This window comes from Suillus bovinus (genome assembly GCF_016758785.1).
Source record: "Suillus bovinus strain UH-Sbo-P2 chromosome Unknown EDB93scaffold_70, whole genome shotgun sequence".
Lineage (NCBI taxonomy): Eukaryota > Fungi > Basidiomycota > Agaricomycetes > Boletales > Suillaceae > Suillus > Suillus bovinus.
This window is the reverse complement of record NW_024542126.1, coordinates 55,598-81,216: the sequence shown is the minus strand read 5'-3', so window position 1 is coordinate 81,216 and position 25,619 is coordinate 55,598. Positions and strand designations below refer to the sequence as shown.

General features: G+C 48.4%; 9 protein-coding genes across 9 annotated transcripts; 2 read left to right on the top strand and 7 right to left on the bottom strand.

Moving 5' to 3' along the window:
• Window positions 1-21: 21 nt before the first annotated feature.
• On the bottom strand, window positions 22-1,862 carry EDB93DRAFT_821448 (uncharacterized protein). Its single transcript, XM_041457596.1, has one exon. The coding sequence runs from the start codon at window positions 1,566-1,568 to the stop codon at window positions 57-59; it is 1,512 nt and encodes a 503-aa protein (XP_041303759.1). The 5' UTR covers window positions 1,569-1,862; the 3' UTR covers window positions 22-56.
• Window positions 1,863-2,693: 831 nt separating this feature from the next.
• Window positions 2,694-4,522, bottom strand: EDB93DRAFT_821509 (uncharacterized protein). Its single transcript, XM_041457597.1, has 8 exons — window positions 4,443-4,522; window positions 4,237-4,392; window positions 4,103-4,186; window positions 3,913-4,051; window positions 3,728-3,858; window positions 3,499-3,672; window positions 3,354-3,446; window positions 2,694-3,299 (listed from the first exon to the last, which is right to left on the bottom strand). Exons 2-8 carry the CDS (start codon window positions 4,387-4,389, stop codon window positions 3,105-3,107), a joined length of 969 nt encoding a protein of 322 aa, XP_041303758.1. The 5' UTR covers window positions 4,390-4,392; window positions 4,443-4,522; the 3' UTR covers window positions 2,694-3,104.
• Window position 4,523: 1 nt separating this feature from the next.
• EDB93DRAFT_821579 (uncharacterized protein) lies at window positions 4,524-9,544 on the bottom strand. The gene is made up of 12 exons (XM_041457598.1): window positions 8,912-9,544; window positions 8,500-8,832; window positions 7,952-8,439; window positions 7,217-7,900; window positions 6,753-7,163; window positions 6,432-6,691; window positions 6,315-6,383; window positions 6,119-6,266; window positions 5,985-6,068; window positions 5,830-5,934; window positions 5,700-5,777; window positions 4,524-5,651 (listed from the first exon to the last, which is right to left on the bottom strand). The coding sequence occupies exons 1-12, from the start codon at window positions 9,144-9,146 to the stop codon at window positions 4,692-4,694; spliced, it is 3,855 nt and encodes a 1,284-aa protein (XP_041303757.1). The 5' UTR covers window positions 9,147-9,544; the 3' UTR covers window positions 4,524-4,691.
• EDB93DRAFT_1331041 (MCM2/3/5 family-domain-containing protein) lies at window positions 9,422-12,986 on the bottom strand. The gene is made up of 7 exons (XM_041455185.1): window positions 12,549-12,986; window positions 11,984-12,500; window positions 11,512-11,931; window positions 11,159-11,460; window positions 10,569-11,103; window positions 9,811-10,521; window positions 9,422-9,761 (listed from the first exon to the last, which is right to left on the bottom strand). Exons 1-7 carry the CDS (start codon window positions 12,836-12,838, stop codon window positions 9,591-9,593), a joined length of 2,946 nt encoding a protein of 981 aa, XP_041303756.1. The 5' UTR covers window positions 12,839-12,986; the 3' UTR covers window positions 9,422-9,590.
• A 268-nt stretch (window positions 12,987-13,254) lies between these two features.
• EDB93DRAFT_1305094 (tyrosine phosphatase family-domain-containing protein) lies at window positions 13,255-14,536 on the top strand (the record flags this gene model as incomplete). Its single annotated transcript, XM_041454738.1, has 7 exons — window positions 13,255-13,453; window positions 13,503-13,665; window positions 13,721-13,754; window positions 13,802-13,913; window positions 13,962-14,005; window positions 14,057-14,208; window positions 14,259-14,536. The coding sequence occupies 7 exons, from the start codon at window positions 13,255-13,257 to the stop codon at window positions 14,401-14,403; spliced, it is 849 nt and encodes a 282-aa protein (XP_041303755.1). The 3' UTR covers window positions 14,404-14,536.
• A 246-nt stretch (window positions 14,537-14,782) lies between these two features.
• Window positions 14,783-18,295, bottom strand: EDB93DRAFT_821345 (vacuolar protein 14 C-terminal Fig4p binding-domain-containing protein). The gene is made up of 14 exons (XM_041457595.1): window positions 18,117-18,295; window positions 17,996-18,068; window positions 17,626-17,947; window positions 17,203-17,573; window positions 16,872-17,152; window positions 16,743-16,820; window positions 16,036-16,688; window positions 15,922-15,987; window positions 15,660-15,872; window positions 15,501-15,605; window positions 15,330-15,451; window positions 15,198-15,277; window positions 14,990-15,147; window positions 14,783-14,935 (listed from the first exon to the last, which is right to left on the bottom strand). The coding sequence occupies exons 1-14, from the start codon at window positions 18,118-18,120 to the stop codon at window positions 14,891-14,893; spliced, it is 2,571 nt and encodes an 856-aa protein (XP_041303754.1). The 5' UTR covers window positions 18,121-18,295; the 3' UTR covers window positions 14,783-14,890.
• Window positions 18,296-18,441: 146 nt separating this feature from the next.
• Window positions 18,442-20,984, bottom strand: EDB93DRAFT_1170471 (GatB/GatE catalytic domain-containing protein). Its single transcript, XM_041450333.1, has 13 exons — window positions 20,781-20,984; window positions 20,691-20,719; window positions 20,405-20,634; window positions 20,271-20,350; window positions 20,075-20,216; window positions 19,938-20,017; window positions 19,784-19,887; window positions 19,644-19,728; window positions 19,478-19,589; window positions 19,252-19,424; window positions 18,988-19,202; window positions 18,813-18,931; window positions 18,442-18,761 (listed from the first exon to the last, which is right to left on the bottom strand). Exons 1-13 carry the CDS (start codon window positions 20,814-20,816, stop codon window positions 18,472-18,474), a joined length of 1,695 nt encoding a protein of 564 aa, XP_041303753.1. The 5' UTR covers window positions 20,817-20,984; the 3' UTR covers window positions 18,442-18,471.
• A 235-nt stretch (window positions 20,985-21,219) lies between these two features.
• Window positions 21,220-22,338, top strand: EDB93DRAFT_1092276 (uncharacterized protein; the record flags this gene model as incomplete). The annotated part of the gene is made up of 5 exons (XM_041446425.1): window positions 21,220-21,293; window positions 21,347-21,484; window positions 21,537-21,770; window positions 21,822-21,953; window positions 22,002-22,338. The coding sequence occupies 5 exons, from the start codon at window positions 21,220-21,222 to the stop codon at window positions 22,336-22,338; spliced, it is 915 nt and encodes a 304-aa protein (XP_041303752.1).
• A 108-nt stretch (window positions 22,339-22,446) lies between these two features.
• On the bottom strand, window positions 22,447-25,611 carry EDB93DRAFT_1170459 (Poly(A) polymerase). Its single transcript, XM_041450332.1, has 14 exons — window positions 25,519-25,611; window positions 25,341-25,469; window positions 24,886-25,147; window positions 24,662-24,827; window positions 24,525-24,614; window positions 24,336-24,474; window positions 24,211-24,283; window positions 24,032-24,152; window positions 23,840-23,978; window positions 23,527-23,789; window positions 23,334-23,457; window positions 23,200-23,278; window positions 23,088-23,140; window positions 22,447-23,026 (listed from the first exon to the last, which is right to left on the bottom strand). The coding sequence occupies exons 1-14, from the start codon at window positions 25,533-25,535 to the stop codon at window positions 22,852-22,854; spliced, it is 1,830 nt and encodes a 609-aa protein (XP_041303751.1). The 5' UTR covers window positions 25,536-25,611; the 3' UTR covers window positions 22,447-22,851.
• Window positions 25,612-25,619: the final 8 nt, after the last annotated feature.

The window sequence follows — 25,619 nt, the reverse complement described above, 5'->3', positions numbered from 1 at the left end:
CACTCCACCGTGACGCGGGGAGGACTCCTAAAACTAGCTCTCGCCGCTGCAGATGATCATGTTTCCGCTTTCATATTATCACTTGATATACTGCTAACCAAGCTGCGACTCCGAACCTGCAATACCAAATACTGTTTATATGCAGTGCGAGCGTCCAAGAGCAAGTCGCTCAGCAAGTTCTTATCGACATCGTTGAATGCAGCTATGCGGTCACCGCAAGCCTCAAGATCAAGCGACTGCAAGGATGGCTTGTTGCTTCTCATCTGTTCCAAAACTTGGTTTCTCCAGACCGTCCATACGTGCGTGTCGTTTGGAATGAACTGTCGAAGGATCTCTTCTGGCTTAAAACCTTTATTCTCCCATTCTTTATGCTCGCAGTTGGGCTGAAGGGTTAGGCAAGCGAAAACAGCTGCGGTCGTCCTTGTGCCCAATTTGTATGTCGTCATGCGATCCTCTGATAAACCCAACGCCTGGACGAGGAGTTCCTCTTGCAGATACTCTGCGTCCATGGAGGACAAGAAGAGATTGTACGCCCATGACACAGCGAAGGACGTCAGGAACATGACCTGACCAAACAGTTTGCCTTGTGGTATCAGGAGCAACTGCGTCAGAAACTGAATGACTAGGAGAAGTGAGCAAAACCCGATCGCCCCGTATTCGTTATTGGCCTCAGCGTCTTCATCGTTCTGCGTCTCTGAGCCGCTCTCTGCATCTTTTCCGCCAAACAAGTGGAGGTTACGGAACCCATCTCCTACAATGCGTCGATTCCTCATCTTCCTAACACGCATACGGACCCAGGGTTTGTATTCCAATTGGAATTTGCCCTGCGTGATGGCAAGAACATTCTTTTCTTTTCCACGGACGACGATCGCATGATTTCCGTCCATCAGCATGCCGTCACCTGGCGGTGCATTTTCAGAGGAGGCAACACTCTGGAGAACTATGGATGCAGAACCAATGATAAAACATGAAATGCCGTTGACGAGAATGCCGAGAAGGATCAAGGAGAAGCAATACCAGTCATCACCCCACGCACAAAGTATGCATGTTGCGATGCTGGCAGCGATAGGGAACATTGCGACGTGTTTGTGGAAGCCATCCCGAGCATGGATGGTCAAGCGAGTCTTGGTATCAGCGTCGAACTTGATGTCTGGCATTTCCAAGATGGTAACTTTATTGGCCTTCGTCCTTCGTCCCTCTACTATCACGGCTCGTTGATCTTTGCATCTCTGCATTAACAGGTATGCAAGGTGACCCGTTTGCTTTAGAAACGTGCCGGACTGCGATGCGACGTACAAAGGGCCGGACTTTCCATCTAGCCCTATGTATACGGTGGGCTCTATATTGGGTCCTGGAAACATTCCGTCCCAAAACCGAGAATTGGCAAGCTGGCCGTAGTGCTTGCCAACACTGTAGCTGCCCGGGGAATTAAACCAACCTGTCCACCGTCTTGCTCTGTAGAGATGCACAGTCTGCATAGCGGAGACCGCCTCTTCGCCTCCAAAGAAACCTGCGAAGCCACCGACATCGAGGTTGAAATTTTTCGTGTTTAGCGTAACTTCGGGCATGATTCAGACAGATGTGAAGAAAGCTCCCTGTCCGCAGGCCAGCTCGGTTTTTATCATGATGGAGTTCGTCGCATCACCATGAGTCCCTGACGTGACTACATTCAAAAAAGGTGCGAACAGCCTCATTTTGGCATTGGAATCAAGACCCAGGACACTCTACCCTAACGTTGAAATTTCCTTCTTTCGCTTCCATCAACAGCAACAATGATAGAATATAGCTTGACAGTCCAACTGCTTCGTTGAATTCCTCCTGCCGCCTGCGACATGCGTCGTAATACTCCCTCTTCTATATGCTGTTATCCATGATGTTGCTTATTATTGCTTTCCGCCGCAAGCACGAAATATATGTATCTGCTCAAGTCAAGCTTGACTATAAATCTCAGCCTATTCCTCGAGGAAGAATGCGTGTGTCGTTCAGGTAGTACTCGCGGACCAAGCAAGCACTCAACGTTCAACACTCGATTCCAGTCAATGCTCGAATTAACGATATTATGATATTGGATCAAATGATATAGGTATGGGTATCATGAAGGGAAGAGATGAATGTCGACCAGGGAAAGAACGAGTAGGGCCACCGCACCAAGATATTTATCGGAGCCGCGAGCAACAGTAGGTCCGAGTCGCAACGATATAATTTGAGTGCCGTACGGTCGAGGAGGTTGTCATCGTGGTTGACGATGAGGGAACAAAGAAAAGCAGGGTATTCGACTTACGTAGCTGCTGCATGTCCTTGGGGTCCATCCAAGGGCTAAAGAGACCGACTCCGCTGAGCCGATTGATGCAGTCAGGTTGCGCTGACAATATAGTCATCCATCAATATCAATAAGCGATGATCTGGGGCGCATCACTGAGGGCGTAGCTTGACTCATTCAACGGTTCACACCGTCGTATCATGTCGCTTCAGCGGTACACAGCATCCGACACAGAGCCTTACCTTGATGCTGATAGTAAGGCAACCTCCAGTGCACTGATCGATGTTGGAGTCCCTCGTCGAGACTCCACAAGACGGCGATTCTCCAGTAATAGATGGGCATCCATGTTACAATCTGGTATTTCACATTTTGAGACTCAACATGGAGACCTTCCCTGATTTTTCGCAAGCTTCAAATCACGAAGGCTGTCTCCACTGTCACGGAAGTGTCCTTGTGCAGGTAGGAATTATTTCCCCCTAATTATAGTCTGTTTTTCACGGGCTGTCACTGACCACGAGGCTCGTCTATTTACTATCACGCTCGCGGCGTTCCAGAGTCCAGATTGTCAGTTCTGAATAATGAATCAAGCCCCTCTGTTTATAATATCACCAAGAAGGAGCGTATTCCTGTCACCAGCTTAGCAGTCAGGAACCATACATTCGGATCTCCATTCAGAAAGATAAGTCCTTTTTGTATTCTGTGACCTCGTGTATTTCAGCAGGTCCTAGCGTGGCGAAGATTGGAGGGAAGTTCTGACCTACTTATCATTCAATGAAAATATCATTGATCCCAGCCCAGTTGTTGCGTAATTTAAATTAGAGTTCTCCAACCGCCAAGGTTGCTATCACGAGATGTCGGGTCGCCCATCAAGAAAAATCTTGCTCGCTTTGGCGATGGAACGGGCACGACTTCTTTTACGACCTTCTCTCAAACTACGTATGGCTTCGTCCAGATTACCGCGACTGATAGATGAAGGTTCGTGCGTGCCGGCAGAGGGCATGAGTAAGTCGTGCGAGGGATCATGCTGTGTCTTGACAGTCTGCATGGGGATGAACCGTGGAAATGGAAAGCTGTACAACGTAGGTCCTCTTACCTCTTCAGAATTACTTGGCAGCGAAGATGACATCTTCCCCTGAGTCAAGCGAGGGGCCTTCTTTTGTGCATCGTGGATTTCCAAACCGGCTTTCTGGACAAAAAAATTGGAGCATAAACTTTCAAAAACTGTAAATGATGCGTACCTGTAATGATGATGAAAATGAGCAGATCATCCCAAAGAAATCATCTGGCTTTGGTCCCTCTGGTGAATCCAGGTCTTCGCCATAGTAAGAGAAGAGAGCTCGTAAGTCTACTTCGACGAGGGCAGCCATCTTATTGAGCGCGTCCACGCGTTGCGCCACTTCAAGGGTAAACGGCTAGCGTTTCTCGGGCATCAGTACACGAGCTTCTTTGAAATTAAATAGTATTCACCTGCATGATTGTCACGAATTGGTCGTTATCCGAGGGTGTGCGAATCTGCTTTAGCAGACTTATTTCTTCTTTGACCTTGTCCAGTGACGTAAGTAAAGACTGGACGGTCTGTTGCAACGTGGGGAACGAGACTGATACACGACATGAGATTATTCAAAAAGATATTGAATGAAATTGTCACTGACTGCGAGCAGCTGATTCCACACTAGGCATCTCATCGATAAAAAGTGTAAGCGACGGATCGGTGCGAACGAGGACTCGGGCAACATAATGCAGGAGGGTGGGACATTCTGAACTGGCCTTCGCAGTCCTCGTTTCTTTCATCTACGCAATGCACATTGACAATACCGTCAAGAAAGTACGCTGCGAACTTACCTTCATGAGCGCCTCCAAGCGAAACCCACAGGCACCTCCACGAAAGCTGGATCCATTCAATGCGTTACCAACTGTGAGTATAGCCTAGAATACTTGTCACCAGGTCTGCATCGTAAATTCGGTAACAAACGCACCCGTAATGTCAACTTGAAACGCGCAGATGCTCGTAATTCTTTACACGCATCATGAACGGTTTTTAGATCCGGACGAATTTCCTCGATCTCGAGTTCCAGTTTTCGGCGATATATCATGCACTCCAACCGCTGCGGGAGTCTTGGGATCGTCATGATCTAAGAAGCTGATTTGAATCGCAAGTCAGGGAGTCACGAACAGCACTCACGGCACTTAAATATTGATCGGCCTTCGCTAGTTTGCTTACATCTTGGAAATCCTTGATACGAGCGACCTTTTCAAGGACATTTCAGAGAGTCAGAGTGAAGCGAAAAGAGTCAATAATAACAGACCTCTTCCGGAGATGGTAGCTGCTTGCTGATGGCTTTCAAGTCATCGGTGGACAGTTTGCCATCGAGACTTAGCAGAGCTTGACCGATTTCAAGAGGGGTCATCTTAAAACGCGAAAGCATGATAGCTAGCGAACATAAGTTGTCAGTCGCCTTCTGACGATTGTGATGAACCAACCGATGTTATTAGCACGAGTAATGTCAAGAAGGGTCGTAACACTTTGTTTCCGCGTGGGATTTTCGGCTTTGGAATGTGAGGTTGGTGCGATATCGATTGTGAACGTTGCTTCAAGATCGTCTAGCTTGAAATCTAGTGAGATTGGCGATTCTGCCCATACTGTAGTGCCGCAGTTCTGATTATTGATCTTGGTCCAGAAAAAGGGCTTCAGTCTCGGCCCAGTGGCTTTTGCTTTGTTTCCTATCCTGATTGCAGATACACTCGGTGGAGGCGGAACTCCAGGGGGTCTTGGTGGCAACTGAACTAGTAAAGCGTCGAGTGGGGGTGGGGGTGGAGGCGGAGGAGGAGGTGGCGAAAATGCGGATGCCGAAGAAGGGAATGATGGGGGCGGTGGAGGTGGAGGTGGGGGAGGGGGAGGGGGAAAGCGAAAAGTTGCCTGACTGATGTCCTTCAACTCAATAGTAGGGGTCTCCTTATGGTTCGGAACAGCCAATGAAGAAAGAAGTGGGGGTGGGGGTGGAGGGGGTGGAGGTGGAGGTGGAGCAGTCACATTCGATGCTGCGCTTGCATCCGTTTCTTCAGGCGTTCGCACAAAAATCGCTCCGGACTTAAAACCTTGCGATGGAGGCGGAGGAGGCGCGTTCCTTGACTTGAACTCCATTTCTGACATAGATGTCGATTTCGCAGCCAACAACTGCCTAAGGTTTGAAACCTCCGTTTTCAGTGCTGTTAGTTCATTGTCTCGCTTGGCAAGATTCTCGATGGTGCGGCTCGCAATGAGTTGGGCGTCCATGTCGGAAGTTCTTTCTTCTTGCCTCGTTTGAAAGCGTGAGTATACTGATTCAAGAGCGCGTTTGAGGTACACAACCTCCTTGTCTTTGGCGGAAAGAGTATCACTCATTTTACTCAACTAATTCAGAGTCAGGTATGCGACATATGTTATGGATGGGTAACATACCTGAAGCCGCAATTTATTCGTTTCTTCATGAAGAGAGTGAAGCTTTGCCCTTTCGTGTTCTTTCCTTGCTTGCTCCTCCTGTATCGGATATATAAACATTCGTTCAGCGAAGTGAATTTACATAACCCACAGCATCGCGTGCATTGTTCGACATTTGAGAGTTCAAGTGCTCAAGTTCCGCCTGCAGTTGGGTAACTTCTTTCTCCTTCTGCATCAGCCGTTGAACAAGTTTGTTCTGTCGTGTAATCAGTTTAACCATTACCACCAATATGATGGTGTTCGCACCTCATTTCCCCCTTTGCTAGAAGTATTCGGCTTCTGCTGGTTTGATCCTATGCGTTGTTCAAGCCTTGTCTTGAGTGCCGAGTTCTTGGTTGTACATGTGAGATGCATCAACAAAACCGAGCCAAGATACACACCGTCTGAGTCAGACCATCTATTTGGACACGAAGGCTTTCCAGCTCGCGCTTCATCCCACCATCGACGACATCTATGCTTATATCTTGGCCAGTAATGGGCCGTATTGCATCCAGAAACCTTGTAATCAGAGGAATGCAGTCCAAGCCACTACGTGGAGGGTAAATGCGCTTCAAGACACCATGAACCAACACTTACATATCATCTGCAGTGAAGATCTGATCCAAAAATGCATCCACTATAGCTAGTTGATCAACTTTGATGTTCCTGTTACTCGTGTTAAATCACGCCACAACTTTCTGAAAGAGGACCTACAATTCAGCATCACTCTTAATGATAGAAGACAAGCGCTGCAAAATACTCATTGATACAGATCCGAGCCCTATGTTGTTTGCGCTTTGCAGAAGGTCATCCAGGAAAATGTCGGATTCAGAGCGCTCCCTTCCGTGCCCCCCACTTCCTCGCACAGCGTTTCGCGTTCGCTCTCGTAAATCCTCTTCATCATCGTACTTCTCCTCCATATAAAGATTCAATTGAGTCAGTAGAGAGTCTGGCGGTTTCGTATAGCGGAGAGTCTAGACGGTAGCTCTAGTCATCGTACAAAATGGCATGATGATGAGGCAGATCATTTCTCACCACTATGACTTCATTTAAGCCACGCCGTCCAAACTCTTCGCGCAACAAAATGCGGTCTTCCAGGGATTCAGGACAGTTAGTGAGGGTGTTGACGAGGGCCATGAAAGCAGTTCGTGCCTCCCATATACCATCCTCATCATGTAATGATGCATCGTTGGGTGCAAGATCGTTACTCTGGTCTGATATATGCAAAGCAGCGACCAGAAATTCGAAGCGGTACACTTCATCATAGGCGATGCGGTATTCTGATAATGCAGCTATGACGGTCTTGTGACCCTGATTGGGCGAGAGTACACAGATTGCGGCAACAAGTTCGGCAACAAGCATACGTGTCTTGAGAGAGGCGCCGTAAAAAGAATACGCTATATGAGTAATGATTGTGGGAGACGACAAAACGCTGTCAAATCCGGCCTAAGAACGGATCAGGCCATCATGAGGCCTAGTCAAACGAAGATCATGTTTACCTGAGTATTGAGGAGGACCCTGAGGCATTTGATGATCTCTAGCAGTACTGTGCTTTCTATGTCCGCTAAGGCTGTCCTCTTCCCGGCCTTGCCAACGAGTGTTGCGAGCGCGCCACCTATTGCGTCCATGCCATCTTGCGCGATAAATTCCTCGATCCAAGGTAACTTTGCAGTAGACAGATGTACTCGGAGGGAAATAAGATGCTTGACAAGCCTAGGATCCGCCTTCATGCTGCGCAAGCCGTCAACATATCGCTTTACAGTTATTGCACTCTCTGTTTCGGCATTCTTCTCTCCACCTGAAGACGCCCACCAGTTGCCGAACATACTGCTAGTAGTCTGTGTTTGCAGGGGTTGCATCGTGTCCGTAACTTTTTCAACTTCACCACTAGATCGATTGAGAATGGGGGACATAACCGGTGGCGCTGCGGCGCCTGTACCCCAAGTCGCCATTGAGAAGCGCTTCAGTATTCCGGAGTCGCCTGTTAGCTGGGGAACCAGACGAGGAAGAAAAGCTCCCCCGCCAGAAGCTCCCAATGTGGATTGTGTGGACTGGGATGGCCGAGGAGCCTTTCCGTCAAATGTCGAGTGGAAAGCTCGTGCCTGTTCAATGATCTGCCGTTTCTTAGCAGCTGGTAATATATACATCTTGTCCCTTGCGTCTCCTTTCAATGCCATGTGGTCCTATTGATGAATGAAGCCGCGGTCATCGAGAGATAGTGCAGGCTTTCTTACGAGGCAACGGTCAAACTCGGCTTGATCGATCTCCAGTATCTCATCTTCTAGAATACTCGATTGCGTTACTGACATGATACTTCCACCAGTCCGGTGCTCGACAAGGACCGGATCGCTCACGCTCTTGCGCTTCTTTGACGACGAAGGTGGCGAGGCCGGAGGTGTCGGCTGCTGCCAGGCAAAGAGACTCGTGAGTGAACCACGCCAATCTGGAGAAGTTGGTCGAGCGGTGCTGGCATTTGCCGTCAGCGCATCGAGCGTAGACTTCCTCTGTTTTGCAGTGCCCTCTGCACCATCCAATTCCGCTTGCATGTCCTGAAAGCGCTTCAGGGTATCCTCGGAAGGCTGTACAGAGGATGGTAAAAGAGCTCGTGGGCGAAGGTACCATTCCTCTGGTACGCAGAACCGCAGTGTAGGCTTCTGGCGGGAATCTGCCAAGAATGACTGGACGAAGTCGGACAATACTGACGAGGACAAAATCCTCGAAGCTAATAAATATACAATATGATGAGCGAGCACTACATTAGAAAACATCACATCACCCTCACCGCCATTCTGAATGATATATTCAAGGTTACCTCCCCCCGCCATGGGCAAGCTCTTAGCAAGACCCAAGTCTTCGACCACACAACGAATGACATCCTCCACAGTCGAATTTCGAGCATAATATACTGTCCAAATAAACCCATCATGAATCTCGGGCACACGCGCAAACGAGAGAGACAAAGAGAGAGCCGAGTGTAACGAAACCAAGCGTAGTGCTGGGGAATGCAAATGGGACGTCAGAGGAAATGTGGAGAAGTGCCTCTGAGATGCATCTATCACAGGATAGTTTGATCGTTCTAGCAAAGGCGCGATGGGAGTCGACGGGTCGATGATGCCTAAGTCATTCGGAAGACGAAGTGGTAAGTTCCGAGACCAAGCATTAAACAAGCAAGACGTGTGCACGGGATTGCTTACCATCCCCGAGAGCATCGAGTTCCGCCTCTTCCCACTTACGACCATTCGGTTGACTACGAACATACTGCAGGGCCCAACCAGTATCCTGTAGCTCCCCCAGGACACTAGATATCACTTCCTCCTGAGCAATAAGCACTTCGATAAGGTCCTGGGCAGGTGCATCAGATGACACGCTGGGGTGGTGAAGAGATCCGTTAGCCAGCAGGATGGGTACAATGAGTGAGTCGTCCGCCATAGCAGTCTAGATGTTTTACAATCGTGACGATAGTAACTTCATCCAGTTCGATCGCCGACGATGACCAGTGGAAGCCAATTATCATTTTGTTACAACGCTTGAGCTTGTCTCAATTAGTCCTGAGCGCTTGCAGAAATTCCGGACTGGGACAACAGGTCATGGGAACAAGATAACCAATCTGGGCCCTGCAGGCATCGTGAGGCGACTATTATAATGCACAAGGGGTAACGTGGTCATGACGAGCAAGACGTCTTTGATCCTCGCTGTCGGGCAATAAATTATGTTGGCATACTTTCTTGTCAAAGTTCACTATTTTCTTGCCATCGTGTCATAAAAATGTTGGATCCGAGTGAGGGAAATGGAATGAATACAACAAGCAAGACAACAAGCGGGCGACACTGTACAAGAGTGCCCAACTAATACTTGGAAAAAATGGCGACAAAATCATGCCACAGACGAAGTGCCCTCCGTATCCACTGACGGATGCACCATATAATACACTCTTACATTTTCCCCATCTTGAGTGCTGGATGACTGAACCGGCGCAGACTCATCCGTCGTAGACTCTGGCAGCGAGTCTTGGACATCACCACGCACCTCGATGAGGTAGTTGTCCTATGGAGTTATGAGCACGGTATGTCAAGACATACAAGAAATATCTCACCTTGACCAACTTCCTCAATAGCTTTGAAATAAGCTCTTTCTCATATTCCAGCTCATCCACATCCTGAATCTCTGATTCCTTCAGCTCCAAATACCAATCAATCAGCTCATCACGGTCAACGCCCCGTCCGGTCTCACGCTCAACTGCAGACAGATGCAGAACTACAAGGCTTTGTAGTGTCATGTATTTGTCGTGCGTTATAATCATCCTTCTCTTCGGGGCAGGGGCAGGGGGTGGTGCATCAGGCATCATGCTGCCTGCGCGCGACGTTGACGATGGTCCAGCACCACCACTGCTCGTAGCAGTGCGGTTCAGGGCCATACCCAGAGAGCTTTCCTCCTCCATCTGGTCCATCGCTTCCATCTCTGCTGCACTCATCTCGATATCTTGGCTCTCTTCAATCGCATCCGAGGTCTCATTAGCAGGAACGTTCCGCGCCTCGCGTTCGCCCTCTAATTCTTCCTCGTCGAAATCGATATCGTCTTGTTCCACGTGGATAATACTCTGGCGCAGAAGAGTATATGCTTCTCGCACAAAGACTGGCGTGATTTCTGCTGTGCAGTTGGCACGGGCGATGGCTTCGCTCAAGCGGATCATTGATTCCAGTTGACGAACAGTGATCCTGTAGGAGTGACGCCCTGCTCCTGTTGCGTCATCCTGTCGGAGGATGCGGTACTTTTCTACGAGGATATCGGCAGCCTCTGGAGTCAGCTGCACAAAAATCAGTAATATACAACAGACATCAGGTTGTAGCCTACCTTGGGGTTAAACGTCCTGGCATACCGTATGTACCGCTGCAGAGCCTCTGTACTGAACTCCGGATTAATAGCTTCATCTTGGAAGCGATGCACATTCACAATATGCTTAGCGATATTCAGGTCCGTCTTCTCGTCGCACTCATCGAGCACAACAAAGAACAGATCGAACCTGCTCATAATCGGAGCGCTCATAGCAACGTTGGCTCTTAGCGTCCGTTTGCGATCGTAGCGTCCTCCGATGGGATTAGCTGCAGCGAGAATACTTGTGCGAGCGTTGAGGGTCGCATGGATGCCCGCCTTCGCAATGGAGATCGTCTGTTGTTCCATGGCCTCATGAATGGCAACTTGGTCTGAAATGTCCATCTTGTCGAATTCATCGATGGCGCAAATGCCGTTGTCTGCAAGCATGAGTGCACCAGCTTCAATCGTGAAGTCGCCGGTCTCTTCGTCTTTGACGACGGCAGCTGTCAGACCTGCTGCCGACGAGGCTTTGCCAGATGTATAGACTGCTCGCGGGAGAAAAGAGCAGATGTATCTGTTAGTGCATTAGCAGTTGGCTCGGCGTGCATTTATTATCAGTTGAAACGCACTTCAAGAATTGTGATTTTGACGTGGAAGGATCGCCAACAATGCAGATATTAATGTCCCCGCGGAGGTGCATGCCCTCGGCTGTTTGCTTGTGGACACCGCCCATAAGCTGCAGAAGGAGTCCTTTTTTGACAATTTCATGACCGTATACGGTGGGCGCAATGCTTTCTACCAGCCGAGAGTATATGTGGTCCGAGTCGATCATGCTCTTGAGCTCATCAAACTCAGGCTCGGTCAACGAGCGGAGGAATGCCTGTCCATCCTCTTCACCCTCCTCTTCTTCTCCGCGAACATTAGTACCACCCTAGAGGAGAAACTGAGATTCTTTAACGTGATCATAAGCACACATACATACCCTGCCATCAGCGTCGTGCACCATGCATGCTAGGAATGCAGTCTTGTACTGCATGTCCCGCACACCGAGACTCTTAAGCCCCGTCACACCACTTCCGCCCACACCAGCTGTTGACGCGTTTGCCCCGCTCTTACTCGCTTCCCGCATTAACTCTGCTTTGTTTCCACCTGGCAATCCGAGCTGGCTGACATCCGGGACAACGATAAAGGTTCCAGTGAAAACACATTTATCTCCTGCCTTAGCACGTTCGACAAGTTCAGAACGAAGAATGACGTCCAGAGATCGAGGCATGGAACCGGTGGGTATCTCGGACGGATTCTCCTGTATGCGGACCTTCTGCCAATCCGTAAATTTGGACGTATCAATTTGAAGCTGCCATGCGACGCGGTTTCCACATGTAGGATTAGGACAGAGACTTGGCTGGATTTATATAGTAAATGCATACATCCATGTATCTTTGAGGGAACGTTACCTCGGTATATTTGAATTGCTGCTCTATTTCGTTGACGAGACCACCACAGATTTCACAGATGAAACTTCCGTAAAGGAGTTCAGGCCTCACTTCGCTAGTGCGAGTGACAGTGCCGCTGATACTCATTAAGGTGCCTATCTTATCGGTTCTTAGATCACGGATACCGGATACTAGAGGTAGATGGTAGAATGCGATGTTGAATTCTCGTGACTGGAGGTTTGCGGAGTCGGTGGTAGCAGCTGTAGGATTGATCTTGAGGTACTCGGGCTCATACTCTGCGACAAGATTGTGCAGGGCGCGACGGAGGTAGGGAAGGAAACGGTAGTACTGCTTCTGAATCGCGTCTGCAAGGACGTCATCTTTTTGTAGGAGGTGTGTAAAGTCGACATAGAGGGTCGTTATCTCGTATTCACGCATAGTATGGATTTGCTGGATGTAGATCAATTCGCCCTCGATGACCTCTGGAAGGTCGCCATCGGATGCGGGCGTTGAGGCCAATGCGACTTCCTCAGTGAATCTTCACAATACAATCAGAACACACAACAGATACATGGATGTGACCTACGTCTTTAAGAATGCCTCAAAGCTCTCAGACACGCTCTCGCCGACAGCATCTCTGACGAGTGGGACATCACCGTTTTGCTGATTTCTGGGTCGCCTTCTCCGTCTCGTTGTGGATCCGTCTTCATCTGCCTCCTGAGCTTCGTCGTCGTTGAATGCAAGTGCATCAGATGTTGGTCTTCTGCCTCCGGATCTGGGAGTCCCATTAGAAGAGGACATGGTGGCCATGGGTGCACTGCTTGGCGGCAGCGACGACCTGGGCGCTGGTGGAGATGATGGCTCGTCGATATCCATGTTACTGAACTGAAAAAAGAAAACCGCCCTTCGATCGAAAGTTGGTGATTACAATTTACTTTGATCGCGACGCGTTAGAACACGAGTCTGCCTGCCCTCAAGCGTAATATGTCACATCTGTGACAATAGCACGTGATGCACGCAAGCTTAATACTCGCGTGACCATGACTCACCTAGACTCGGAGCTCCTTCAAAGCAGAACGAGGAATGTAAAATTCAGTGCTCTACGCCCATCTATGTTTTTAGCTTAGTCTACCAGCCTAGTGCTGTTGTCGTGCATGCAAATTAGGGGTATGAGTTCTATATGGACTGACATGATGCAAAATTAGCATTTGTTTGCGAATATTGCGGGTCAGACTCACAGTCACGTTTGTCCTGACTCAGGGCTTCAAGCAAACGCTTCATTCCTGCCACCGATGACTGCCACGGATTCTGAACTAGAGCCTCTCGATCCTGCATATGTGGCAGATGTGCTTTCCAGACCTCCTTTTGTTCAGATCCCAGGCGTGTGCAACGTTCGCGATCTAGGTTCATATCCGACTGCGACTCCAGACGTAGTTACAAAGCCTGGTTATGCCTATCGTTCAGCAGAGCTCTCCAGTATCACAGAAGAAGGTTCATTCTTCAAGTCTTCTTAACATACGATCACTCACTCCAATGCAAGGTGCACGGAAAATGGTCTCGCTTGGAATTTTGACCGTCTTTGATCTACGATCAGATCCGGAAATGAAGAAATATAGCTCTCCGATACCTACCATTGAGGGTGTAGAGGTAGTCCCCACGCCTGTGTTCAAGAACGAGGATTACAGTCCAGAAAAGCTCGCCAAGTGCGTACGTGCTGCTGCCACCGTGCCACCCAATTTATCACTGAACTTCCTCAAGGAAATTTGAACTTTACGCAACTGGTACAACAGAGGTATGCGACTCTATCAGACATTTTGTCGTGTCATCGAGCTCCTGCAGGCTTTCATGATCCTTTACTCCCAAATACTAGAACATGGCGGGCCTGCGTTTGGTACCATTCTGCGCCATGTTCGGGACAAACCAAACTCCCCTTTCATCTTTCACTGCACCGGTTCGTTCATACTTCTTCTCATTTCTGTTGTTTCTCAAATTGTATTAGCTGGGAAAGATCGGACAGGAGTCATCGCTGCCATCCTTCTCAAGGTAAATCGCTAGGGTTAGTTCCTTTTAGCATCATAACCTCATTCTTTCTAGCTAGCAGGCGTGGACGATCACTTTATCTCACAAGATTATTCTCTTACACGAGTAGGGCGCGAACCAGACCGTGCAAAGGTCCTAGGAAGACTCTTGAAAGAGCCTATGTTCGCTGCCAACTCTGAAGCTGCAATGCGTATGCTAACATCTCGGTATGTGAAATACAAATTCCCCAACACTGACCCTCAACGCCTTTCCTTAGATACGAGACCATGCGATCCTTCTTCAATCTCTTAGAGAAGTATGGCGGCGTAGAGACGTACGTCAAGACCTATGCTGAGCTAACAGACGAAGACCTGAAAACCATACGTTCGAACCTCGTCGTCACATCAAAGTCTCGGATGTAGATATCTTGATCTCTTGCCACTTACCTCGCATCATATGAACGCCCATCACCACCACACATCATTGATTTATCATGTTATCCATCATTAAAGTATCATGTGCATGCAAGTATGTCCGCTGCAGGCCAAGCCAGTCAAAACCAAACCAAATCACCCCTTCCTGGGTCCCACAGGTAAGCCCAGAGTCCGTCTCGTCCTCTGTTGCATTGCCCCCGGTGCCGTCGCGCCCTGCAACGTGCTCGCCAGCAGCCCATTCTGCCTTGCCTTTGGATTAAGCGGGCTCAGTGCAGGCTTCTGCGAGATGATCGGAGGCACTGGAAGGTCACCTGTCACTCGCCGTCGCATCGGGGGTTTGGTGGATGTCGGCGGCGAGAGCGGTGTAATAGTGATATCATCCTGAGATGAGGTATTCCCAAGATCCTGACGTCGTGCTTTCTCGTGCTTGCTTTGCAGTGCGCGGAAATGATTGAGAAGTTCTTGCCATTTGATCTCATCGCGGCCGAGCTTGGAGCGTGAGGCGATAGGATTCAGTGTCCTAAGATTTGGTTATCACCAGCGCATGATGAAATTAGAGTACGTAAACTCACGCTTTTGGAGCAATATGAAGGAAGCCAGCAGAGTTGACTGCGTTGAGACGATTACGGAGTGAGACGAAAGCGGTAGATTGTGGGAGCAGCATGAGCAACCCATATAGACATTTGAACAAGTAGGGGTAACGCTCAGGCTCGAGGAGTTGAAGGCGTAGGTCTTCCGAAACATCGTCAATCTCTGATTCATCTCATTGATTGATAGCTCACAAGTGAACACAGGAGATTCAATCAGCTGGACCAATTTGTCGACCTGGACCAGCAGTGGAACGGTGATCTCTAAATCAGCACTGGTGTAACAGTTTTAGCAACGATCGAATATGTCATGTGAGATAAACCCACAAGATAGATAGCAAATTTGATGCATGCTCGTAAGCCTGCGCAAGCAGGCACAACGAAAACACTGCAACCGCATTATGACACCATGACCTGTAAAGCGTGGTAAACAGGGCCTGGCCATCTTGCTGCACATGTCGTCAGTGAAGATATCAAATGAGAATGCAGCGCACCAACCCTTGTCTCAAGGCTCTTCAGCCGTTTTCGAAACTCCGCAAGTTCAGGCGAAGTGATCAGGATCATATTCAACTTCTGCACGATCTCGCTTGCGAACTCTAGATCCTGTATAATAGCAGTTAGCGAACATTGCACTAGGGACCACGAAAAACGAGCAACCTCTTCCTTCTCTAAAATTTCTGCAAATGTCTTATATATTCTCTCCGTATTGAGATTAAGACACAACTGGCGAATAATGAGACTGCCGCGGGCCTCGAGGAGCTTCCTATCTGTGCTAAAGAGTTCGAGAAGGTTCATCATGAAAACCTTGAAATAGCTCTCTTCTGAGGACGACGATATTTGCGCGAGGAGCTGCAGGTCATGCTTGATAACCTAAGGAAAACATGAGTCGCGTGACGCAGGTCAATGCACATTGGAGTACCTCTTCGGACGAATCTGACAACGTCTTCAGCAACGCTGGGAAAGTACCATCATCCATCGCAAGAATCTGACAATGTCCTCAGTTTGTACATCCTCAAGACAAATTCAACCATACCTTCTTCGGTGCTTTCTGGTGCAGCATTATAAGCCACTTCAGTGCAGTAACCCTAGTTTGCTCGTGCTCGCTCAAAAACTGTACCGTCAATTCATTAACCGTCGCCTGATAATCAAACTGGTCTGCTTCCTCTGGCACGGGTGAGGGAGGGGTTGGAGCTGGAGCTGCTGGAGGTGGCGGAGCACCCGGTGCACTATTTGATGACATGCGTGATTGAGGCCTGCTCGAAGATTCCGTAATGGTAGTTTGCATTGTCCCTGACCGAGGACGCTGTGTTATGGTGGTCTTATCGGATGAAGACGATGGCTGGTTATCGCCCATTGACTCGGGAGAAGAGGCGTCTCTAGACGATGGCTGTACAGTTATTTGCCGTGAAGGTTGTGAAACTGGGGTTGGTGAGCTTGCTGGCGCAGTTGACTTCTCTGCCGTGTTCGGTCGAGATGGGCCCTCCACTGGCCCGGGCAGGTTTTGAATGACGTTCATAAGTAGCTTGTTAGTCCGGAGTGCAGCCGACTGAATCATCGGAACATGGTGTGCTAGATTCGGGAGTATGGCAGGGATAAGACGAGACGCAAAAGGCACCATAACATCGGGCACGAATGTCAAGAACTCGGCGAGCCAACAAAGGGCTGTAGATTGTTGAATTTCGTCATCTGTGTACGCAAGATAAGTACGGTGCAGTGTTAGCTTGGATGCAAACAACCTACGTTGGTTGTCAAGTTGTTGTATGAGAATTTCTATTATGGCTGCATAGTCTATCCGTACACCCTGTCCCGGAATTAAGGCTGCAGGAGCAGTGAGAAATCTCAACAATGAACGTGTTTAAATAACCCTACCTCCAGTGCCGCGATAATCTTCCGATTTGTGCTCATCCTTCAAACTGAACTCACCATCATGATCGTGACCAAAGTCACTTTCAGGGATGAAAAGTGCGCGTTCAGAGTGAGACATCGTGATGTCAGGAAGCTTCTCGTCTGATCGTCGTATATCGGAGGACTCAGCATGTTCTTCTTTGCGTTGACGAACCATGCTGACATCTCTGATTTCACGTAGGAAATCGGCAAGAATGTTTTCTGTGGCCACACGCACATCCTCCGTGGGGTCTGAAAGGTACTTCCTGAATAAGTGTATCAGCGAGGATTTTGAGCCACAAATATTTCAACTCACAGAATACCGTCTAAGAACTCCGGGAGGTATGTTATAAGTTCCAGCTCCGGAACCGAGTCAAGCACCGTTATCCATGATACTAAGTAGCTCCTTGTGAATGGACTAATAACATATATCCTATCTTGTAGAAGTGGAATGAAGCGCGCGAGGGAGAATGCCTTCTTCTGCACAGAGACATTTTCTCCTAGGGATCGGTCATCGGGGTAAGCAACAAGTATACTCTGCTCCTGAGAGTTGAACAGGTCGCGAATCCTCTCCGTCTCTGGATATTGCGGAATATACACCGAAGCTGTCTCTGCAACAATATCCTTCAGAAGTCGATCAAGCAGCTCTGCCCCATTCTTGACTGATAGTTCTGAATCAGCGGCTAGCTGAGAAGTTCGGCTCAGTCGTAATGCAAAACTTGACGAGGAGCTATCGCACTTTACTGAGGGCGTCGAATATAGGGTTGAAATAAACAAGAACCTCGCCCTTGGACACCTTGGCAATGTTGTACAGACATTCGGCGGAAAAATATCGTATTCTGTTTTCTGGATCCGTAAAGCATGCCAGAACGGGTTCGATAAATTTTTCCATGTAAGGGGCGACGTCGACGCCGAGGGCAATGGCTGTACCAGCTAGGCCAATGAGTCCTCCATTTCTGATGTGAAGGGGATTTGACGGATTGCTAAACATGTCCACCAGCTGTTCAATGATCTGAGCTATACGACGTTGGTCACTTTGCTGTTGGCATTCCCGGATCTGCCTGAGAAGGTTCAACACATTAATATTACGTGCAAGCAGGCATAACTACTTCTCTAGTTCAAGAGCGGCTGCCTTTCTCTTTTCATAAATCTTGTCTACAAGTTGTTTTGCCACAGTGGTGTCTGCAAGACAATGTCAAGTAGCCATTTGACTGTGAGCAAAAGACTTACCCATGACTTCGGTTACCCTGCAGTATACAATAAAACTTACCACACAGATATCAATGAGAAAAGCGGCGTGAAGCCACCTCTGGAGGTTGACGGGTCAAACTGAGTGTGATACCTGGCCCCACCGCGCCGCGTTCGATCGATACGTCACGTGACTCTCATGACACGCGCAGTCGCCGAGGCTTCGGCTTACTTCAGCTACATTACGTAGTCGTTGTCTCAAACCTACATAGTGTAATAAGCCATGTACATAGTGCCAGTTTAGTTGTTTCTGGCACCGGATAATCTCTTGAACATGCTAAACTTTGCTAAGCGAAGAATCACTCCAGAAGTTGAATTATTTGACATTATAAGGAAGCTATCTTCGTAAAACATCTTCTAGCACAACACGTGCATTTTTTGCATCCGCACGTCCGCGGCTGAGCTGCATGACTTTACCCACCAGCTTGTTGAGAACTCGAGGATTACCTTGGCGAACTGCTTCCGCCTCTTCGGGAAGCGCTTCAATGGCTTCGACACACCATGCTCGAGTGGAGGCGTTATCATCTTCCGATACAGCCTCAAGAGAAAGTTCCCGTGCGAGTACAGAGGGAGCTAACGAAGAACGGTTGGCAATAATATGTTTCAATAACGACTTCCCCGAAGTCCCTGTTGATGATAATCAATGCATATGCCGCTGGGCAAAAAGAGAAGGCTTACCAGTAATTTTGCCAGCCTGCACCAGATCGATGAGTTCGCCTAACTGCTCGACAGATACAGGATTATCGCTAAAGGTTTCTTTCCGAGCAGTTAATTGCCCAATAAGCTCGTGCGTCATCCTGGGCGTAAATGCGTATGCATATGACTTCTGCAACCAAGAGAAAACCAAACAAACCAGTTGACAACGACTTTCGGGTCCCTTTGTTGCGCGAGGGAGTCAAAGTAAGTCACAGCACCCTTTCCAAGTTCGCCATCAAATCCGACCTCGCGACCCGAGTCAACGGCCATGAGTACATCTGTATCACGCTCAGATAGCCCAAGTTTCAGCAAACGGGCGCGGGTTGCATCAGGGAGGTCCGGCATGGTCTTGCGGATGGTCTCAATGTACTCCTATACAGGGTTTCAGGTGACATGAACGAAATGACAAGCAGGCCATTACCTCAGATAACAACAATGGGGGGATATTCGGGTCCGGCATGTATCTATAATCAGGAGAATCTGCTTTGCTTCTGAGCCTGAAAGTTTCGGCCCTATTTTCATCGAATCCTCTGGTGTCCTGCGGTACAGAATGGCCACTTTCGAGCAGCTCGATATGACGAAAGACCTCTGAAGCTGTTCGAACCATTAGCAGTGATTCAGAATGGCTGTGTAGACAATCTACTAACTGATCGCTACCATCATGAACTTCACGCTGTTGAGGTTTTTGATCTCACATCGAGTGCCATGCGGCTGTCCATGTTTGTTGACAGACACATTCACATCGCAGCGGAAAGACCCCTACAATAAATTGAGTTAAGAGTGAGTCACATTTCAAGAAGACAGATTACTAACTTGTTCCATGTTGCCATCGCTAGAACCAACACAACGAAGGACGGCTTGCAATGTCCGAACATAATCTGCGGCCTCTTCGGGGGATCTACATAAGTGGACTAAGTCGTCACATGGAACTGATGTAAATCAAAGTAATTCACCGCATATGAGGCTCTGAAACTATCTCCATCAACCCTGAGCCAGCTCTATTTAGGTCAACAAGTGATGTGCGTCGAAGCCCATCAAACGTGGATTTTGCCGTATCCTGTGTTACATTTCGGCTTCGGCTCATACACAAAACTCCACCCGTCTTACCTGCTCAAGCTGAATCTGCTGTATCCCTACTGAAACATCGCCTTTGGAAAGCTTTACATAGCCACTCGAGGCCAGCGGAGCTTGTGGAAAGAATAAGTTGTCAGTCTCCATACTCTACGGAATTGAGTCGAGCTTACAGTAACGTTGAGTTATTTGATATCCTGCCGGGAGGTCAGAGTAAAAGTAGTGTTTCCTGTCGAACGCCGAACGATAATGAACTTTCGAGTTTAGTGCTAACGCCGTCCTGACCGCTAACTCCACGCATTTTGGGTTCAATGTCTGAAAAGTGAGGTCAGCTTGCACGTCGGGAGAACGGGGCGAGGTATAGCCAACTGGTAGTGTTCCAGGGAATGCGGAATCGAATGCGGACACAGTGGTATTGGGTGTCTCACCCGGACGAGATGTGAATGACTCTATGCATGTTTAAATTGTATGAGAACGCGGTCGTTGGACTGGGAGAGACGCACCTGAGAAAAGCTTGCGGCGGGACTTGATCTGAGCATGTACTTCGATACCTATGACTACTTGCCAGCCAGGCCACCGCTTGTCGTGGATTGCTTCAGCATCACGGGTATGGATTTGTCGTGGACGCCAGAGCTGGTGCAGTTGTATAAAATGCCATGGACAACGTCGAACAAGCATCAAAACTTTGACTTTCCTTTCTAAGAAAACTTCTGGGCATGTGCTTGTGCTTAAGCTACATCAAATGCCCATCAGCAGTTGCCAGTTAATCATCATATCATCATTACGAACCATATACCGCGTGAGGGCTGTTCAAACCTGTGCGTAGATGATCAATTCTCTCCTGGAACGCGCTGATACTATCTCGTATCCTCATCTTAGTCGCCGCAAAGGCCGTTCGTTCCAAACAGCTTCCATTCATATCCCCCCACAGATCTATCATTGCATCACAAGCATCATGCCCGCAAATACCCATTCCAACCTCTGGTCGGTGATCCGACAGGATAGCATCAGCACTACTGTCCGAGGGGATGATGCAGAGTCTTTCCTCCCAGTTTACGAACCCCCTAGTGTGGGAAGCAAAGCGTAACTCTGTGTCTCCAAGTGGCTTCTTTTATCGCTGATTGTTCTGCTCCGTTGCTTATCCTTCGTGGGGTTGCTTATCTGATATATATGCGATGTCGATCATGAACAGTAGATATCGGGGACCGCCTCTCACACTGGCTAGATTGAGCAATTCAAAGTGCGTACGTACTATATCTCAATTGTGGTTTCGTGGTTACTAATCCAGCTTCTCAGTCTCTCAGAGTCGTTCTTGCAGATGGACACACAAGAGACGGTGGTATATACCTACAACTTACAAGTCGGGTATGCTCCCCTGCAATTCTCGGTGCTGTACGTCGTCTTGTCACATTCCCCGGTCGTTGTGATTTACCTGAAATGGGAAGCGTCGAACCTGAAGCAGATCAACCAAATTACTACACCCTGTCCCTGTCAATGAAAGCTGGTCATGTCGAAAGAGCGATCTGTGCTCCAATCACCCTGAGACTATCAATAGACCCCCGGCGGCTAGATTTCTCTGTCTTGTGAGTCACAACATGCCACCAAACTCAACAGGAAGACTCATCCGCCTGCCAGCGTCTTTCCTCCACGAACGAGTTTACCGGCTGACTGTCTGTACAACCTGCGCGTTTGGCTCCATACTGCAGGTATCGACCATCGGATATTCAGCGATAACGAGCTTTGGGTTGGGAGAGATCCCGACTTTCGGTCCGTCGGAGACGCTTCATTTGCCGTCCTGCGAAATGCAACACAAGACATGCTCATATATCAGGGCATCGTAGGTCGTGCGCATGTTAGCTTCATAATACGGTTCGTTCTTCTCCACAACATAAAGACCTTGGTTCAATCCAAATCACATAGATGGAAGCTCGTAGAAGTCGGCCTATACAGTCTCTCCCTAGAGTACGAAGCCGGAGGCGCCGGACGAACACTCTTCGACGACTGCTACATGAAACTAGAGTGCGAACCACAAATCGTCTCATTTCTAATCTAGTACGTTTCCCTTCTACAACATCCATTCATATCCTCAACCCTCGCCAGCGTCATACCTGTAACCTCGACACCCCCCGGCGCATCTCACCGCCTCCGCTTCTGGCTTCGCACACCTTTCGTATCGCATTCCCCAGCTTCCTCCACTATTTCCCAGTCCGAATCCTACATCTACCAGCGTATATGGAAATCAGACGATTTCAAGATAGGTGCTAGCCTCAACTTTGAAGAACTAGGATCAAAACTCGTGATGGGTGTCCGCGATCTAGATTCACCACGAATAGAGCGTGATCTTCCGAGTTTGAACCCTGAGAGACGCCGGAGCTTGCGAACACCCACGAATGCAGTTGGTGGCTCGTCACGAAATTCCATGTTGCAAATTCGTTGACTCCTTATATTATGAACTTGACGTATGCCATTTCTCATCTCACGTTGATGTTTATTTCATTTATCACTTACATCCCACGTTTAACATCGAAGGAAATATATAGTTCATGCGTTAGGTTACGATACAAAATTGTGTCTGGTTTTTAAAAATGCTGAAATACGAAAGGAACATATCAACGTTGCCAAACTTCAGTGCCAAGGCGAAGAGTGATGAAAGTGAAAAATAGCGCGAACGCCGGGAATGGACATGCAACAATAAGTCCAACGAACATAAGTGTAGCACTCATCCCACTGTATTGCGCTGTTGAGGTTTGAACGTTTGCCCAATGTATCTCGTCGTGTGCTTCAGTCCCTGTAGAAAAATGGATAAATAAACCAAACACCTGCAGGATGGCCATGCCGATGAAAACTGGGCTGTTGTGCTATAACCTGTGGCCCCCAGAACGAGCAAGCTGGAGCAGAGCTAGAGCTTGGGGGAAATGTTCAAGGGACCAGCACCGTTGAGGAGACCTTTCTATTTCGCTCCCATAGCGACAATAGCGTTTTCACCAAGAGGAAGCTGAGGCGTCTTGATTTCGTTGATAGCCCTGTTGATAGGAGTATATAGGCCATTGGTTTCGCCATGTAGCGTTGCACTTGAGAATGACAAGCCTGGAATACCATTCTCGTTATCGTGATTCGTCTCCGATCTGCTAAGCGCGCAGCCACGCGAGATCAATGGTAAAAACATGTGAGAGAGTGTGTACCAACCGTCTCTTCTTGTTGGGCATATCAGGCGAGGTGTTGCTCGATTTGCCCGATCCCTTCACATACATCACGATGCAGGTCAGTCATGCTCAAGGGAATCACCAAAACCACCCACTTTGCTTGTTTTTGGGCGTTTCAACGCCTGTTTTGGTTGTCGCTCGCCTTCATCAAACACGTAGTTGGGAAGAGCAGAACTAGGTGAAATGAGTGAGATCGGAAGGGATGACTTGCCACATCAAATTGCACGACCTTTTGATGTTCCGCACCACAATACCCATCGTATCTTCATCGTACTTCTCCCACATCTTGACGAGTTTGGTAAACTCGGTGGTCGGATATGATATGTCGAGCCTCCGCGGGCCCACAGCACCAACTTGAAAACAGAAAACATGATGAGCTGCAGAAATTCCGCAGGGAAATTATATAGGGACCGAGGACGCACGAGGCTTTGGTTCGATAAGAAGTCCAATGTAGAAGGTTGTCGAGTAGACCGTACTCGCACCGTCGAGGCCTTCGATGTCAGCTTTTGTTCGCTTGGCGATGATGTCTGAGATCTGTCCCTGTGCAACCTGTCTGACTTCCTCTTCCGTAATACAATGTGAAACCTGATCAAAGCCTTTGATGAATGGATGCGCCAGAATCAGTGAGTCGACGTATTCAAGCTTCATGACCAGCTGCCGTATCCGAGACTCGACGGTTCCTGCCCTAGACGTGACTTGCAGACTTGCCGAACGTACATCGAAAGGAACTCTTACCATTTGATCTGCGTTTCTGCAGTGCCAGTTGATGCGATAACTTGAAGGTAATATCGATACTTGTGGAAGAAGTCGTGTTTCTGGAAAAGTTCTGACCAACTTGCTGTCCCGACAATGACCTTGTCCACGATGTCTGCTCCTATATGACTTTGAGAATACCACAAAAGACAGAATTACAAGGAGGACGCTCACCTTTCTTGAACTCTTCGGTGACAATCATCTGTGTCGATGCTGTTACATTGTGAGTAGAGCACATTGCAGGATATGCGGGTGTGATGATGGGCATCCTATGTGATCGATCTGCAGGATAAAGCTATGGAAAGTAAATGAACAAAAGTGCCTGATTTTCTAAAAAAACGAATAAAGCGCACTTTTGGATTCCAAACGCGAACTTGTAATGGTCCTTCTTCTATTTGCTTCAACAGTACAGGTTGGGGCCACGACCTGGATATCAATAGCATACATGCACACAAAGTACTTCCATGAACAGACTTACCATTGGTACATGATGATGAAAAATCGGCTAACGATCGCTCCCGCGGTAGCATTAGGATATAATTGACATATTCGGGCGACAAGAATGGCCCATGCGACACCACCCAAAAACCCGTTTACGTTCGAGTAGATGGCCCTCCCTAAAGGCAGTGCATCAGCAAGGCACCTCTCCTAAAGCATGATAGCTTACGTTGGGCCCAGAGCTTGATGCATCGAAGCGAGTCTCGATAGACCTCAACATTGGGTACCAGACGCAGAATTTCATCATTCACCCGTGAACCTATGCGCATATGAATATCGGCGAACAATACGAAAGACAAGACATACCTCCAAGACTTCGCACACATCGCTCGTCTAGATTTCGCAAGAGATTGTCATCCTTCAATGACAGATCATCTGGTATAGATGATAGCGCCAGACGAGCCATCAGGAAATCTAATGGTATTCCCGAGATTTTGGTCTTGATAATTGGAACGTACGCTTCCGGCACACCCTAATCATCATCGTCATCAGTCCACGTTGTAAACGCCATACCGTTAGATCAAACTCACCGATACCTCCGTAGCATCCTCTACAAGTTGTTTAAGCATCGGCTCGAACTTTTCAAAAAAGTCTTCGCGAGATACATGTTTAGGAACAACGCAAAGAGTATCAATATCGGACCCAGGTCCATGAACGCCAAGACGGTATGAACCGAAGGTAAATATTTTGCCACCAGCAGCTTTCGCCGCTGCTTCCGAAAGTCCGCGGGACAGGGACACCTCATACACGAATTTTTTGACGACGGCAGCCACACGTCCGAGCACCGTTTCCCTGCGAAAATCGAAAGCGACCTTAGCATCGTCTGCCTCTCCAGAGGATGCACTCGAAAAGGCTAGGCACGAAGAACAATCCAAGAATGATGAAACGCATTTCCAATGATCTTCAACGATGACGCAGCACCCAGGTTCTCGCCGAGTCGTCCGCGCATCGACGTTTCATGGAAACAAAAAAGTATTGATCCTACCTGAGTCGGGCCTCTTCCACACTTTCAAAGGTATTCTGTCTTCTCAACTCCTCCATCAAGGTCGCTGTGACCTCCTTTTCTCTCTCGGTCGATTCGGCCGTCGAAATTGGTGGTGTTACCCCAAGAAACCTGAGACAGCTATCAGCTCAATGATTAGACGAATAAATGTTGCATTTACCCTTTCTCCGTGGTCATGATTGCGTGAAAGACGAGACAGAAACAAACTTGCGGCTGAACTTGCGTCGAGTTGATCGTGTGGTAATGGAATTGGAATCACCC

Excerpts from the sequence above, each read along its gene's own strand:
- EDB93DRAFT_821448 (XM_041457596.1), bottom strand. The coding sequence starts at position 1,568 with ATGCCCGAAGTTACGCTAAACACGAAAAATTTCAACCTCGATGTCGGT.
- EDB93DRAFT_821509 (XM_041457597.1), bottom strand. The coding sequence starts at position 4,389 with ATGACGATCCCAAGACTCCCGCAGCGGTTGGAGTGCATGATATATCGC. Across the intron at positions 4,187-4,236 it reads GTTTCAAGTTGACATTACGG|GCTATACTCACAGTTGGTAA; the intron begins GTGCGTTTGTTA and ends CAAGTATTCTAG. Across the intron at positions 3,673-3,727 it reads AATTCGTGACAATCATGCAG|CCGTTTACCCTTGAAGTGGC; the intron begins GTGAATACTATT and ends GAGAAACGCTAG.
- EDB93DRAFT_821579 (XM_041457598.1), bottom strand. The coding sequence starts at position 9,146 with ATGGCGGACGACTCACTCATTGTACCCATCCTGCTGGCTAACGGATCT. Across the intron at positions 6,692-6,752 it reads GCTTAAATGAAGTCATAGTG|ACTCTCCGCTATACGAAACC; the intron begins GTGAGAAATGAT and ends GCTACCGTCTAG. Across the intron at positions 6,384-6,431 it reads ATTAAGAGTGATGCTGAATT|GAACATCAAAGTTGATCAAC; the intron begins GTAGGTCCTCTT and ends CACGAGTAACAG.
- EDB93DRAFT_1331041 (XM_041455185.1), bottom strand. The coding sequence starts at position 12,838 with ATGGATATCGACGAGCCATCATCTCCACCAGCGCCCAGGTCGTCGCTG. Across the intron at positions 11,932-11,983 it reads AGCAATTCAAATATACCGAG|CCAAGTCTCTGTCCTAATCC; the intron begins GTAACGTTCCCT and ends ATATAAATCCAG. Across the intron at positions 10,522-10,568 it reads CCAGGACGTTTAACCCCAAG|CTGACTCCAGAGGCTGCCGA; the intron begins GTAGGCTACAAC and ends ATTTTTGTGCAG.
- EDB93DRAFT_821345 (XM_041457595.1), bottom strand. Across the intron at positions 17,153-17,202 it reads GAGTTCTTAGACGGTATTCT|GAAGTACCTTTCAGACCCCA; the intron begins GTGAGTTGAAAT and ends ACACTTATTCAG. Across the intron at positions 15,452-15,500 it reads TGAAGAGCCTTGAGACAAGG|CAAGATGGCCAGGCCCTGTT; the intron begins GTTGGTGCGCTG and ends CGACATGTGCAG.
- EDB93DRAFT_1170471 (XM_041450333.1), bottom strand. The coding sequence starts at position 20,816 with ATGGAAGCTGTTTGGAACGAACGGCCTTTGCGGCGA. Across the intron at positions 20,720-20,780 it reads ACGAACGGCCTTTGCGGCGA|AGGTTTGAACAGCCCTCACG; the intron begins CTAAGATGAGGA and ends TCATCTACGCAC. Across the intron at positions 18,762-18,812 it reads GCAGGCTGGCAAAATTACTG|GGACTTCGGGGAAGTCGTTA; the intron begins GTAAGCCTTCTC and ends TATCATCAACAG.
- EDB93DRAFT_1170459 (XM_041450332.1), bottom strand. Across the intron at positions 25,148-25,340 it reads GTGGAAGAGGCCCGACTCAG|GGAAACGGTGCTCGGACGTG; the intron begins GTAGGATCAATA and ends CGATTTTCGCAG. Across the intron at positions 24,284-24,335 it reads TTCATCATCATGTACCAATG|GTCGTGGCCCCAACCTGTAC; the intron begins GTAAGTCTGTTC and ends ATTGATATCCAG.